The sequence below is a fragment of the Phyllobates terribilis genome, unplaced genomic scaffold, assembly GCF_046119375.1.
Source record: "Phyllobates terribilis strain yellow unplaced genomic scaffold, ASM4611937v1 Scaffold_1__5_contigs__length_1240528914, whole genome shotgun sequence".
Classification (NCBI taxonomy): domain Eukaryota; kingdom Metazoa; phylum Chordata; class Amphibia; order Anura; family Dendrobatidae; genus Phyllobates; species Phyllobates terribilis.
This window is the reverse complement of record NW_027362761.1, coordinates 1,098,347,938-1,098,364,363: the sequence shown is the minus strand read 5'-3', so window position 1 is coordinate 1,098,364,363 and position 16,426 is coordinate 1,098,347,938. Positions and strand designations below refer to the sequence as shown.

General features: G+C 39.8%; 1 protein-coding gene across 1 annotated transcript in view; it reads left to right on the top strand.

Moving 5' to 3' along the window:
• The window catches only part of PGCKA1 (PDCD10 and GCKIII kinases associated 1), a 69,248-nt gene extending 55,006 nt beyond the window's left edge, over window positions 1-14,242 (top strand). Inside the window, exons 2-4 of the mRNA XM_073646234.1 lie at window positions 8,019-8,061; window positions 9,608-9,660; window positions 12,660-14,242. Of these exons, the coding sequence (XP_073502335.1) occupies window positions 9,629-9,660; window positions 12,660-13,452 (825 nt within the window). The 5' untranslated portion in view covers window positions 8,019-8,061; window positions 9,608-9,628 and the 3' untranslated portion in view covers window positions 13,453-14,242. The remainder of the gene's footprint in view (window positions 1-8,018; window positions 8,062-9,607; window positions 9,661-12,659) is intronic.
• The last annotated feature ends 2,184 nt before the right edge of the window (window positions 14,243-16,426 follow it).

Genomic DNA, 16,426 nt, shown 5'->3' with positions numbered 1-16,426 from the left:
AACTACTAATGCAGGAAAAGGAATATGATGTCATTGGAATCACTGAAACTTGGTGGGACGATACACATGATTGGAATAAAAGGCTAAAAGGATACAACTTATTTGCAAGAAACAGACTTGATAAACGAGGAGGAGGTGTCGCATTGTATGTTAGAAAAGCGTATATCTGCACAGAGATTGAAGCTTCAGAGACTGGGAGTTCTGTGGAAACTGTTTGGGTAAGAATACAAGGAGAGAACAACGGAAAGGACACCATTGTAGGCATTTACTACAGGCCACCTGGGCAAGCTGAAGATATGGATGAACTCTTTATGTATCAAATGACCAAGTTCTCCAAAAAATATGACGTAGTGGTCATGGGAGATTTCAACTATCCAGACATTTGTTGGGAATCTCTCTCAAGTAAAACTAACAGGTCAAGCAAATTCTTATCCTCTCTTGCTGACAACTTTATCTTCCAAAAGGTAGGGGAGAAAACAAGGGGATCTGCTACTTTGGATCTAATCCTTATAAACAGGGAGGAAATGGTTGAGGAGGTAAAGGTGGCTGGGACGCTAGGAGGCAGCGATCATGCCATTATAGAATTTTGGATAACTAGAGGAGGAAGACATGTGAAGACTCAAACTTCAAGGTTAGATTTTAGAAAGGCAGATTTTAAGAGACTCAGAAAGAGAATAGGAGGGATCCAATGGCTGGATGTCCTTAAGGACAAAAATGTCCAGGAAGGATGGGAAATTTTTAAAAATGAGATTCTCAAAGCACAATCGTTAACAATCCCGAAAAGTAGGAAGAATGGGAAGCATTTAAGGAAACCAGGATGGATGAACTCAGAACTTAAACACATGCTAAAAAGAAAGAAAGAAATGTTTATTAAATGGAAAGAGGGAGGCATATCTAAAGAAGATTATAATGCAGTCTGCAGATCCTGCAGGGCACGTATCAGGTTAGCTAAAGCTGACAATGAATTAAGGCTTGCAAGAGATGTCAAAAGCAATAAAAAAGGATTTTGGGGGTATGTCAAAAGTAAAAGAAAAGTCAAAGATGCTATAGGATTTTTACAGGATGAAAATGGAGAAATGGTAAGAGAGGATGTTGAGAAGGCCGAACTTTTTAATTCCTATTTTGCATCTGTTTTCTCTCAGAAAGAAAATGTAACATCAACTGATCTTCACTGTCCTTTTAGAGGAATAGAGGAATCCAAGTTATCTGTAAACAGAAAGATTGTGAGGGAATATTTAGCTAACATAAATGAGTTCAAGTCTCCAGGTCCAGATGAATTACACCCCAGAGTACTGAAGGAGATCATAGAAGAAATTTTAGAACCACTCTCCATAATCTTTGAAAATTCTTGGAGAACAGGAGAAGTCCCAGAAGACTGGAGAAGAGCAAATGTTGTTCCTATCTTCAAAAAGGGGAAGAAGGTGGACCCAGGGAACTATAGGCCGGTGAGTCTGACTTCTATACCAGGAAAGATCTTTGAACAAATTATTAAACAACATGTATGTAAGTACATGGATAAGAATGAAGTGATTAACCAGAGTCAGCATGGGTTTGTAACTAACAAGTCATGTCAGACTAACTTAATTTCCTTCTATGACAGAATCACTGACTGGGTGGATCAGGAAAATGCTGTAGATATAGTATATCTTGACTTCAGCAAAGCATTTGACAAAGTATCTCACACCATCCTTATTGAAAAAATGACCAAGTATGCAATGGACCAGGCAACTGTTAGGTGGATTCATAACTGGCTTAGTGATCGGACTCAAAGGGTGGTTGTAAATGGCTTCACATCCAGCTGGATGAATGTCTCAAGTGGGGTACCACAGGGCTCCGTCCTGGGACCTGTATTGTTCAACATCTTTATCAATGATTTAGATGAAGGAATTGAGGGTAAACTGATTAAATTTGCTGATGACACAAAGCTAGGAGGGATAGCTAATACTAGAGAAGAGAGAGAGAGGATTCAAAAAGACCTAAATAAACTGGAGCAGTGGGCAGCAACCAACAGAATGGTTTTTAACAGGGAAAAATGCAAAGTACTACATCTGAGCAATAAAAATGAAAAAAGCATATACAGAATGGGAGGAATAGAGCTAAGCAACAGTACATGTGAAAAAGACTTAGGTATACTAATCGATCATAGACTGAACATGAGTCAACAGTGTGATGCAGCAGCAAAAAAGGCAAATACAATTCTGGGATGTATTAACAGAAGCATACAGTCTAGATCACGTGAAGTCATTATCGGTCTTTACTCCTCTTTGGTCAGACCTCATCTGGAATACTGTGTACAGTTTTGGGCACCACATTTTAAAAAAGACAGACAAACTGGAGCAAGTTCAGAGAAGAGCGACCAGAATGGTGACTGGTCTGCAAACCATGTCCTATGAGGAACGGTTGCAGGATTTGGGAATGTTTAGCTTGCAAAAAAGAAGACCGAGAGGAGACTTAATAGCTGTCTACAAATATGTCAAGGGCTGTCACATTGTAGAAGGATCATCTTTATTCTCATTTGCACAAGGAAAGACTAGAAGCAATGGGATGAAACTAAATGGGAGGAGACACAGATTAGATATTAGAAAAAACTTTTTGACAGTTAGGGTGATTAATGAGTGGAACAGGCTGCCACGAGAGGTGGTGAGTTCCCCTTCAATGGACGTCTTCAAACAGAGGCTGGACAGACATCTGTCTGAGATGATCTAGTGAATCCTGCTTTGAGCAGGGGGTTGGACCAGATGACCCAGGAGGTCCCTTCCAACTCTACCATTCTATGATTCTATGATTCTATATGGAATATTAACAGCAGAAATCAAACAAAACAATGGTGACAATGCGTGCAAGGAACAACTGTGTGCATTGTATGCTTGTGAGTGCAGTGACTGTATACTAGTAAGTATGGCATAATGTATGAAAAATAATTTAAAATGTTTTGATATTTTCCATCTCTAAACACTAGGGGGAGCAGATGCTGCAATTTGCCATGAAAACCTAGTGCACTGCTAGCTCGCATTATGACTGCAGTAAAAGTGGGCGGGAACTGACCACAATATTATACAAATTCCACATGTGCTTCAGTAGGGTGCCCAGCAAGGGAGTCACAAAAACACTGAACTTCAGGAGGGCAAAGTTTGATCAGCTAAGAGATGCCCTTCACCTTATAGACTGGGATAGTATCTTTAGTAATAGGAGCACGGATAGAAAATGGGAAATTTTCAAAACAGTCCTACATAGTCACTGTAGAAGGTACATACCTTATGGGAATAAAAGGGCTAGGAATAGGAGGAAGCCAATGTGGCTAAATAAGGAAGTCAAGAGGGCAATGAAAACCAAAAAAAGACATAGACAAACTGGAGCAAGTTCAGAGAAGAGCGACCAGAATGGTGACTGGTCTGCAAACCATGTCCTATGAGGAACGGTTGCAGGATTTGGGAATGTTTAGCTTGCAAAAAAGAAGACTGAGAGGAGACTTAATAGCTGTCTACAAATATGTCAAGGGCTGTCACATTGTAGAAGGATCATCTTTATTCTCATTTGCACAAGGAAAGACTAGAAGCAATGGGATGAAACTAAATGGGAGGAGACACAGATTAGATATTAGAAAAAACTTTTTGACAGTTAGGGTGATTAATGAGTGGAACAGGCTGCCACGAGAGGTGGTGAGTTCCCCTTCAATGGACGTCTTCAAACAGAGGCTGGACAGACATCTGTCTGAGATGATTTAGTGAATCCTGCTTTGAGCAGGGGGTTGGACCAGATGACCCAGGAGGTCCCTTCCAACTCTACCATTCTATGATTCTATGATTCTATGACCACTTGGCCCAGCCAAGGCCTCTTGTGTATTCTGTGAGAGAGGGTCTAACTGGTAAAGTTTTTCCGTGTGGAGAATGCTAAGCCAGTGTAAAGAGACTTATAGGCCATGCAATGCTCCACTGGGAATTTATGAAAATATCCTCTTCAGTGATGAAGAGGACAGGAACTGTAGCTACCCATTGGAAGTAACAATCTTAAAAGTCAATATCGACCCTTAACGAGCCTGGCCACATGACGATGAAGCCAAACGAGACAATTCTTTTGCAGACACATGTTTCAGGGTATTTGCCCCTCATCAGTATTTGTAGCAGAGAATCAAGTCTTCTTCCTCTCTGAAGAGGCTATTTGCATACTCTATGAGAGAGCCGCTGCTAGAATCATCTGTTAGCAGCTAATCTCCCACCGAAACAAAAGGATTGGGCCATTAAATTACAGATGCCCAATTCTTATGTCCCCCTACATAATCAGTCTGGGTAGAGCCACAAGGCCCCTATATGAACTAGATGGTTAGTTGATCCTGATAAAATCAGCAGGTTCAGCTGACTTTTTATTCATGTGGTAATAACTATGAAACACTTCCATGTATCCCAGTGATTGAGATAATTTTTGCGTGACACATTGAACTTTATGGTAGTGGTAAATTTAGGTCGATATGTTTTGCATTTATTTGTGAAAATATTAGTTTGGGCCAAAATTTTGAAAAATTCACAGTTTTCAAAATTTAAATTTTTATATCCTCAAACCAGTTAGTCATGCTGTACAAATAAATAACATTTCCCACATGTCTACTTTACATCTGCATCATTTTAAAATGAAATTTTATTTTGTTAGGATTTTATAAAGGGTTAAAAGTTGAGCAGCAAATTCTCATTTTTTCAAGACATTTACAAAACCTGTTTCTTTAGTGAGCTATTCAGATATAAATGGACTTTGAGGGGGCCTATACAGTTATATGAAAAAGTTTGGGCACCCCTATTAATCTTAAGCTTAATGTTTTAGAAAAATTGGTGTTTTTGCAACAGCTATTTCAGTTTGATATATGTAATAACTGTTGGACACAGTAATGTTTCTGCCTTGAAATGAGGTTTATTGTACTAACAGAAAATGTGCAATCTGCATTCAAACAAAATTTGACAGGTGCATAAGTATCGGCACCTCACCAGAAAAGTGACATTAATATTTAGTAGATCCTCCTTTTGCAAAAATAACAGCCTCTAGTCGCTTCCTGTAGCTTTTAATGAGTTCCTGGATCCTGGATGAAGGTATTTTTGACCATTCCTCTTTACAAAACAATTCCAGTTCAGTTAAGTTTGATGGTCGCCGAGCATGGACAGCCCTCTTCAAATGATCCCACAGATGTTCAATGATATTCAGGTCTGGGGACTGGGATGGCCATTCCAGAACATTTTAATTGTTCCTCTGCATGAATGCCTGAGTAGATTTGGAGCAGAGTTTTGGATCATTGTCTTGCTGAAAGATCCATCCCCTGCGTAACTTCAACTTTGTCACTGATTCTTGAACATTATTGTCAAGAATCTGCTGATACTGAGTGGAATCCATGCGTCCCTCAACTTTAACAAGATTCCTGGTGCTGGCATTGGCCACACAGCCCCAAAGCATGATGGAACCTCCACCAAATTTTACTGTGGGTAGCAAGTGTTTTTCTTGGAATGCTGTGTTTTTTGCCGCCATGCATAACTCCTTTTTGTATGACCAAACAACTCAATCTTGGTTTCATCAGTCCACAGGACCTTCTTCCAAAAAGAAATTGGCTTCTCCAAATGTGCTTTTGCATACCTCAGCCGACTCTGTGTGTGGCGTGCTTGCAGAAACGGCTTCTTTCGCATCACTCTCCCATACAGCTTCTCCTTGTGCAAAGTGCGTTGTATAGTTGACCGATGCACAGTGACACCATCTGCAGCAACTTGATGCTGCAGCTCTCTGGAGGGGGTCTGAGGATTGTCCTTGACTGATCTCACCATTCTTCTTCTCTGCCTTTCTGATATTTTTCTTGGCCTGCCACTTCTGGCCTTAACAAGAACTGTCCCTGTGTTCTTCCATTTCCTTACTATGTTCCTCACAGTGGAAACTGACAGGTTAAATATCTGAGACAGCTTTTTGTATCCTTCTCCTGAACAACTATGTTGAATAATCTTTGTTTTCAGATCATTTGACAGTTGTTTTGAGGAGCCCATGATGCCACTCTTCAGAGGAGATTCAAACAGGAGAACAACTTGCAAGTGGCCACTTTAAGTAGCTTTTCTCATGATTGCATACACCTGGCTATGAAGTTCAAAGCTCAATGAGGTTACAAAACCAAAAAAAGTGCTTTAGTAAGTCAGTAAAAAGTAGGTAGGAGTATTTAAAACAAGAAAATGATAAGGGTGCCCATACTTATGCACCTGTCAATTTTTGTTTGAATGCAGATTGCACATTTTCTGTTAGTAAAATAAACCTTATTTCAAGGCAGAAACATTACTGTGTCCAACAGTTATTACATATATCAAACTGAAATAGCTGTTGGAAAAACACCAATTTTTATAAAACATTAAGCTTAAGATTAATAGGGGTGCCCAAACTTTTTCATATAACTGTATATTGGAAACTCCCCAAAAGTGATATCACCTTAAAAAATGTTTAACCCTTCAGGTGTTACATGGGAATTAATGCAAAGTGGAATGAAAAAAAAATTTTTTCCTTGAAAATGTTGCTTTAGCCGCAATTTTTTCACTTTTACAAGAAATAGTATGAGAAAAACCCAAAATGTGTTACCCAGTTCCTTCTAAGCACGCTGCTACCCCACATATGGTCAGAAACCTCTATTTGGACAAATGCCAGTGCTCATAAAGGAAAGAGCACCATTTGAATTTTGGAACACAAATTTGGCTGAAATAGATTTTGGGTGACATGTCACATTTGCTGGGTCCCTAAGGTGCCTAAACAGCAGAAACTCCCAAGAAGTGACTATTTTGTAAACTACACCCCTTAAGGATTTTATCCAGGGGTATATTGAGCATTTTGAACCCACACGTACTACACAGAATTTGATAACATTAGGTAGTCATATTGAAAATTTTCATTTTTTTCATGAAAATGTTGCTTTATCCCCAAATTTTTAACTTTTTCAAGAGGAAATATGAAAAAGTGGACCCACAGTTTGTTACCCTCTTTCTTCTGAGCGCGATGATACCCCACATGTAGTCAAAAAGTACTGTTTGGAGACATGGCAGGGCTCAGAAGAGAAGAAGCAATATTTGCTGTTTAGAATGTTAATTTGGCTGGAATAGATTGCAGACACCATGATTCATTTACACAAGCCCTGAGCTACCAAAATAGCTGAAACCCCCACAAGTGACCTTATTTTGGAACAGGGTCTCTTTAAAAATGTATCAACAGCTGTTAAACTATGTTCTGTATGGCTAGGGTCACAGGAGCTTTTTTCTCTCAGCTAAGAAAATCAGTCCAATTATGTTGATCAGCGTGTGGTCAGGGTGTGGTCAGCATGTGGTCAGCGTGTGGTCAGCGTGTGGTCAGCGTGTGGTCAGCGTGTGGTCAGCGTGTGGTCAGCGTGTGGTCAGTGTGTGGTCAGCGTGTGGTCAGCGTGTGATCCGAGTGAGATCCAATTTTTTCAGAGGTGGAGAAAAAAAAAAGTTTCTCCACCTTCTCTATTCAGTCCAATATCATCCAAGTGCAGTCCAATGTTTTACACGGACCCATAGACTTGAATGGCCAAGTGTGATTTGAATATCGGAGGTAAATTGTGCATACTTACATTTTTTTCCTCGGACTGAGTAGAAAAATCGGACATATGTACACTCTCATTGAATAACATGGGGACGAGTGCTATCAGCCAAAACGACAAATAGCATTCGTTTGATTTTTACGGTTGTATGCACGAGCCCTACTTTTGTGAAGCTTAGGTTGGATGTCATAGCCTGAGCAATCCTACAGACTTCTCCTTTGTATGATATTTCATTTTTAAATAAGAGCTGTTCTGAACAACATACTAGTAGATTAGTAACCTGCCTATGACCGGAGGATTCATGACACGTGCTCACCATTTAGTCTTTTTACTGCCTTATAAAAAAAATATATATTTTATTGTATTTAAATACATTATCATTATTATTGTCATCAGCATCATGATGTCTCTCACGCCTTCCATATTTTATAACTTTACTGACAGACCATTATTCTTTCTCCAGGTATGCGGCTCCCATCTTTGACTTTTAATGGAATACCTCCCAGGTAACGCTTTATTTTTTTTTTTTCACTTTCCGTAAATACTTAGAGATCTTTTTATTCCTGTAGTTAGAAATTGTAACTCAGTTATCAAATTTATATTACTAATAACTGTATTGCAAATTCTTGATTCTCATGGTGTCCCTATGGTAAATGTGAAATAAGACCTTTTTTTCCAGCTGGTGCAGTGAGTAAGAACATAAACTTTACCAAGTGGACACTGTGCTGACAGTGAGCCTTAATGTGAAACCAGTTGTGTATTGTACTTAGGCAAATGTTGGAAAATTACTAAACACAACATATTAATACTACTTGCCTATTATCTTTCCTTACAGCTCACCCAAAAAGTAGCCTTATACATGTGTAATGCAAAGCTTTAGTGAGTTAGTCTGTGTTCACACTAGTACAACTTTCATTTTTAATGGCAGCATAGTGATCCATGGAGATCTTCAGATTGCCATCAGGTTGGGGTTTCCAGTCGGTCTGATGGCAATAATAAGTGCAGTCAAAAATAATGGGACTGTAACCTGAATGGGAATTTTGTTGCAAATTGTTATTTTACCGAAAAAAAAAGACGTAGACCTAACACTATAACATAAACCAGGTGGACCCTATTATAGTCAATAGGTGCCGTATACATCTGGTATGTAATGGATCCGTCCGCCGCATGATTTCCACTTTTTAGCTCCTAGTATGGAACAGATAAATGGAATTCTAAAACAAGTGTAAACAGAGCCTTAAAGGGAATGTTTTTTTATAGAGGGTTGCAGAAACAGACAATATAAATAAACCACTATTCATCATCTCTAGGTGTCGTTCTGCCTTTTTCTCTGCGGCACCGGTCTTCATTTGCAGGCTGTAGCGCACTCGACCATTGTAGCCAATCACCGGAGCACCAGTGGAAAGGCAGCGCTGGACCTGATGAGACTGAATATTTGTGTGTGTGTGTTTAATGTCTGCAACACTATAATAAAAAATATATATTCTCAGAAAACCTTTTTATCTTCTTACTGCTCCATGATGTATATTGGTCATGGAGCTGGCTTAGGAGCTGAGCCTGCTCTACATAGGGCAGGTGCTAGCTCAGATAAACAGAAAGCACCTGACTCCAACAGCAGCAATCAGAACCTGCTCTGATCGCTGCTGTTTAACCACTCAAATGCTGCTGTCAATCTCTAACAGCGGTGCTGAAGTGGCACAATCCTGGTGTGGAGTACACTCCGGTGCCCCCCTGATAACCAGATTCAGACGGGCTTTCATGGCAGCATTGTGAGTTTTTTTTTTCCTCCAATTCACATAACTTGAATTTTTTTCAGTACATCATAAGGTAAAAACAACAACTTATATTGCAAAAAAAACAAGCCCTCGTACAGCTATGTTAATGGAAAAATAAAAAAGTTCTGGATCTTAGAAAAAGAGGAGGAAAAAAATAAAGCACAAAAATGAAAATTGGCATTATATTATTATAGGGGTTAATATAAATGTAGAATCCTGCACAGCCCCTTTTATTTGTGTTTCCTCAATTATTTTGTCTTTATTATCTCACAAACAGGTATTAAGAGACCATAACCAGATGGGGTGCAACTGCTGCCGAATGCTGAACAGGTACACTGCTTATTTTTACTAAAATGTATTATGTATCACCTTATTGTATTGAGGTGTCCTGCCTGATCCAAAATAAGTGGAAACGCTAAACCCAGTTATACATATTGGATAGCAGTTGGTCGAACAATGGTTCAATCGGCAGCCATCTGATCGCTCCTGTGTGCTCTATGAGAGAGCGGCCATTGCCATCTCAGGGGGCGGCTTACCTCCCGGAGAGAAAAAGGATAAGACGACCGAAATCTGACATCCCGGATCTTTAACTCCTCAACAATCAATTATGCGGGACTCCCTTAGACATTACAGTGTCAGCCAAACCCGACAGGTTTGGCAGAAATTGGTCTAATGTGGTGGGAACTTAACAGTAAAAATTTGTATTGCTAGCTCTTTTACATGAGCCGATTGCAAACATTCATACAAACATTCGTTTTGACCACCGATCAGTATACATGTCATGGCGGTAACCTGTATGCTTCCTCTGCGCCGCCCTACTCACCATGGTCATCATGTTGCTCGCTGAGTTTTGCATCTTGCAGCACTGCGGCATCTTAGGGTGGTTTCCACTTTGCCTTAGGGGACGTATCCGGTCTCTGCAGGAATTTAACCCTGCTGTGTCCTGCAGAGATTAGGTTCCCCGGCCTTCTGCTATTACTAACCTGGCTTGCCTATCCATCCTGTCTGACCTCTCCACTCCTGACCTCAGCTACGGATCCTGAACCTGTGCTGCCCGCCCTGACCTTGGACCGTCTGACCACGTTTTTGTCTTTGCCATTCTGTACCACGTTTCCGTGCCTCTGACCGTCCGGTCAGTTGCTGCAGTCCAGGAACTGCCCTGGAGTGGTACCTGGCGACTACCTGCGGCCAAGCCTATCCTCACCACCAGAGAATTTAGCGACAACCATGGAGTCGCTTAGTCACGCCCATCCCGGGTAAGCCCGGCCTGTGGTGCGCACCCACCACCTTTACTATAGACATGGATAGCATCAAATGCTTACTGAATTGCCACATCGTCGCTCATTGCTAGTTTCTACAGAAAATGTGCCCATTTTGAAGGCCCCTAATATTCCAAATCTACACGGTTTCTTCTTTATTTGGGGTGTGATTCATGAGATATAAACATTTTTTACATCTTGGCATCCAAATGGCAGCGTTCAAGGGCATTTGGATCAGATCAGCCCATGCGGCTGTAGTGGGTCCCTTGGAGAGCCATGATTCAGTCCTTTTTGGCCCTTTACCCTTAGATACTGAGTGAAGGGAACCTCCATTTCTCTATAGAGGGACTGCATTGTTTGTAAACAATGGAGACAGGACTTGTCCCAAAGGTAAAAGAAAAGGCTTGGAGTGTAAAGGCTATGTGGGTCTGTCTATGTGCTTTTCTTAGTTTCTTGTGCTGCTAATTTTGGAGATAAGTGCACATACCCTGCAGCGATGTCATCATAATTATCTCCATATTACCTGTGCAATAAATCTTGCATGGCACAATTCACCTGCAACAATAAGTCATGTCACAGAGGAGAGTCATAGCAATAGGATCATAGCGGCTAAAAGCCAAACCAATTATGCCAGATACTCAAGTGTCTAATATATATCATGAGTAAGCATTTTCCATTTTGGTGAGGTCCTAAACAGAATCTGGAGTCTTATGGAGCATGTCAGACTCCCCTCTCAATTTGCATTATACAAGGGAGTTTTGGAGCTTTTCCCAGAATATGCTCATACTTATAAAATATGAAAGTTTATATAACATTAGAAAATTACTTAAAAAAAAGTCCAGAATAGGTCCATTATTACTTGTCATTGAAAAACTGAGAACCAAGATCCAAAACCATCAATGCTCACCTTCTACAATCCAGCATTAATATTCTCTTTAAAGTGTAACTACCTTTTGAAATTTGATATTTTATGACCCCTTTGATGTACTGTCTGGTGAACTTTTTATTGAGCCCATTAACTGGTCTTACATGATCTGAGCATTTCAGTACAGTGGTTTCATCAATTGGTAGGGTCTGGTCTAAGGACCAACATCCCAGGATCAATGGTGCATCAGGACTACATATAAAAGAAAACTTTCCACGGTTTAGTTACACATCTAGGGCTCGATTCATCGAGGCTATTTCACCACAATTCTGTCATAAAAAACACTTTGAAATGTCACACAATTTTTGCGCATCTCAAAAGGTTCACAAAAATGTTTCAGCTTTTGGTGTCTTTACACCACTCCCTGCCAGGTCCGTCAAGTTTTAGAAAAGTAGGTGGAGTTGGAGTGGGACATGACCAAGTCCACCCAAATAATTAATGATTGATGCCACTAAAGTACCAGAAATGTACTTCAGTCTGAGCTGGACTACCATTTTTGGTGTGGCACATGGCAGATGAAAGATGTGACAAATTCATTTAGAGGAGCAGGCTTCTGAATTAATTTGGCAAATGTTACTTCAGCCAGCATTTCATCAAGATTGGGGTACAAAATGGGTACAACACAGCCCCATAGCATTAATAATTACCTGCACATGAGCCAGATTCAAATTGCCACATGATAACTGGGTAAATACTTGTAGACAGTATCCAGACAATTCGTTTACTGTGATATTGATCTATGTCCACCTCCTTGGTGGTCTAGGGTATTGGTAGATTAATATAGAATTCCTAAAAGTCTTGGTTAGTAAAAGGGTCTATGCCAACAACCCAGGTGGTCTAATATAATGAATGGGTTTATTTCAACATCTCTGGTGGTCTTGGGCAGAAAAAGATCCAGGATCTATTTCTTGGTAATTGTGACAGGAAGTGTTGGTGGTGTAGAGACCCTTTTCCCAAACCAGCCATGTCATCTGATAGGACAGGAATCGTAAAATATTTTTTTTCAGTTACAGATTTATCTAATGGGAAATAGATTACAATGTGTTGGTGACCAGAGCAGATTTTATATAGTTTGTATATTTTTATATTCGCACGTCTGTTATGAAGCAATAATCTGTATGAAATCACATTCTGGTGTCTTTCAGTTATATGTTCAAGCCACAAGAACTACCAACAAATGGACACGTGAATGAAGCACACAACTACGAGCATGACCGATCCAAGTCACCAACTATAAAGATCAGTGAACTTATGAATGAGGGATACAACATAATCGAACGAGACAGATTCACTGATTCACATGATTTGTACAATCCGCCGGAAAAGATCAATGCTAAAACTGATGATTCCAACTCCACGGAACCAAGATTCTCACCATATGCAGCTTTAAATGAGAACTTCATAGATGATGTCAAAGAACAAGATGACAATTCCTCCCAATCTACTGACAAGTTGACGTTGACACATCCTTCCAGCCAACACATACCAAATGACTACACAGCCAATTCGGACGAGCCAGAATGCATGCAACATGAGCTATCTGGATCAATTCTGGAAAATATTTCTCTTACGGAAAGTGCAATACTTGAGGTCAAAAGTAGTAACTTAAGCTTAGAGTCCTCCACTGAGATTGGAAACGTTATACAATTTAATGGTCTTCCTAAAGAGGAAAACTATGTACATGACTCCAACAAAGATCCTCCAGACAAAGCGGACCCTGAATCCAGTTCCCAATCAAATGAACATATTCCAATAGAGAGGTCAAGATTCCCATCGTTGATTGACCTCATGATCGAAAGAAGCGTAACAAGGGATTCAAGGAAAAGTAAAGTGGTTACAAATGGGACAATCTTGGAAGATGATATGGATCCAGATGTGGCTGAAGCACTAGCAGCACTGGCCGCTGCAATAGCTGGTGAAGAGTATGAGGACTATTAGAGACCTGGGAGTGGTGGGGCGTGCACTTTAAAAGCAAGTCAAACTTTTTTCACTTCTGTGAAATTCAGGACATTGAAAAATTTTCAAAAAAAAAAATTATAATGGAAAATATAATAGATGTCATCAAGGACCCCAAATGATGTTATTTAAAGCACTGTTGACGAGATGCTTAATATATTATGACCATTTTAAGCAGATGTTCTGTATACCACTGGTTGGTAGAAGCAGTCTCCCTTTTCATGTAATTTAATTTCTCAGTGCAACTATTAATATTTATTGGAATGATTGTACAGTGTGATCTTTTTTGTTGTTTAATCAAGGACAATTGGCCTCATGTATAAAAAAAAAATGGGTTTGTTACATAGAGTCCATATTTCAGAAGAACTTGTATTGCTAAATTACTATTTTCCCGATACACTATCTATCCATCCCATCTATAACTGTAAAGGATTGGTACATTTTAACATTAAATGGATATTATTTTTTCATTATTTAACCCTATGATAGATCAGTTTGTCAGAAAAGCAGAATTATCCTCTCTCAAATGTGGAGGACTATAGACAATTATTCACACATTTGTAAATGTTGGTCTTCATTCAGACATCCGTTTTTCACTTACAGAACATATACCTATCTTAGTCTATAAGGCTGTCATTATGTCTGTGGTTTTTTTGTGGACCAAGTGTCCTCAAAAATATATATCTATTTTGATAAAATGTTTCCATTTAAATCAATGGATGCATTAAAAATAAAAAAGCACATGGATGGCATCTGTGTGTCATATCACTGATATCTGTTTTTACTGTCTAATTGTCTGATTTTATATATATGTGAAATTAAACTAGGCCAGGCTGATGGTAAATATGAATATATGGACCATTGGATACAGCACACTGATGAAAAATGGTCCAGTTTCTCATATGAAAAAAAACAAGGACGTCTAAATGAAGCCTTGCATTTTTGACATGTCCGTGGTTTCGTCTGGGCTTCCATCTAAAGCCCTGAGAAACTGTATACTGGTAGGACACCTGACGGGGCCAATGACTTTAGTAAGGCAGGCGGAGTCACTTTGTGCTCCGTCTGGCCTCTTTTTGGCAGCGCTTGCCTTTTTTGAGGTGGGCACAAAAGCACAGTTGACCATGCCAAAATGGAGGCCAGAGAGCACAAAGTGGCCACCGGCCTCATTAAAGTCAATGGCCCCATCAGGGGTTCTGCCAGAAACCCATTTTTCAGAACTTCAGAAAGAAGCCCCGATGGAGCCACTGACGTGTGGCCCAGAAGCAATGTGAACCCAGTCTTAGTCTTCCACTTTCATAAGGCCTTGTGAAGTCCATATAATTAGTACTTCAGAAAAGGGCTATAACAGAAGTTTGTGTTATTGAATTTATTGACCCAAATATAAAAATTGTGTCCTCTACTACTGTGTACATTCATTTGTGGTATATCATATTTTATCCTTCTGCATACAATTGGCATCACAAAAACAAATTATACTATATACCACTGTGACGGATTATGACAGAATGATCAAGCCAAGTGTGAACCATCTGAATCTGATAATTACCTTTCAGGCCTTACTCCATTTCTTACTCCTGCCAATTGGAATGATCTGGTAACATTTCACAGTCTGCCATTTACAGGTGTCAACCAATCAGATATCAGACATCATTTCTTCAAATTACAGACATGTCCCCCCATCTTGACACGTCCACACGTGAAATGTACAGAAGTTAAATTTCTTACTACCTTTGCTTCTTCCTTAATAGCTTAGTTGAGATAAGGGGTTGGCAATGCAGGCAGTTGGGTAGGACATTAGTGAGAGGAGGGAATAATGCATACATTGAAAAAAATATATATATCACACTTTATTAATAGGACACTTTATACAAGCGGTTAATAATGTAGTAACCTCAAGGTATTATAAGAGCTTTACTTTAGTGGAATTTCACCCATGAATATGAGGAGAACTTGTGGAGAAATAGTACAGCTCAAGGTAAAACTTACTTTACCAGAAGGGCAGCAACAATATTGTACATGTGTGTGGAAATTGAGAAAAACCCACAATAGTCACTGACATAACTTAATACTATTAATTACTAAATGTAATTTTCAATTTAAATTTACGGAATATCAACTAATGAGAATCAGACATTGCTTTGGAAATGTGGTTCAATAGAAACATTTAAAAAGAAATTAAAATGGCCTGGACAAAAATGATGGTTTACTTAATATTTTGTTGCCCAACCTACTGCAAACAAACAATTTCTGTAACTCTCAATGAGACTTCTGCACCCCTCCACAGGTATTTTGACCCCCTGCTCAAGAGCAAACTCCTTCTGCTGTCACAGATGTGATGGTGCCTTCTCCAGACTGAGGGTTCCAGCTCCTTACCCAGATGTTCAATAGGATTTAGATCAGAACTAGTGATGAGTGAGTATGCCTCATTAACCCTTTCAGTGAGCACCCGAGCGTGCTCACCCATTATTTTGGCGTGCTCGGCGTTTCATTCATTGTCGTCGCACCTGCAAATGTCACAGCTGTTAGAGAACTGTGACACATGCAGAGATAGCCTGGCAAACAGGCTGCATGTGTCACAGCTGTCAAACAGCCAAGCACCCGAGTGTGCTCGCCGAGAGGGTTAATGAGGCATACTCGCTCATCATTAATCAGAACTCATAGAAGTGCCATCAGAAGAGTCCAGTGCTTTGCTATAAGCCATTCTTGGATGTTTTTAGCTATGCGTTTTGGGTCATTATCCTGTTGGAGGACCAAAAACCTGTGACTCAGACCAAGCTTTCAGTCATCGGGCAACCATTTTGCTCCAGAATACCTTGATAATCTTGAGATTTCATTGTACCCTGCACAGGTTCAAAACACTCTGTGCCAGATGCTGCAAACCAGCCCCAAAACATAACCGAGTCTCCTCCATGTTTCACAGTAAGTACAATGTTCTTTTCTTTGCATCTGTGAACAT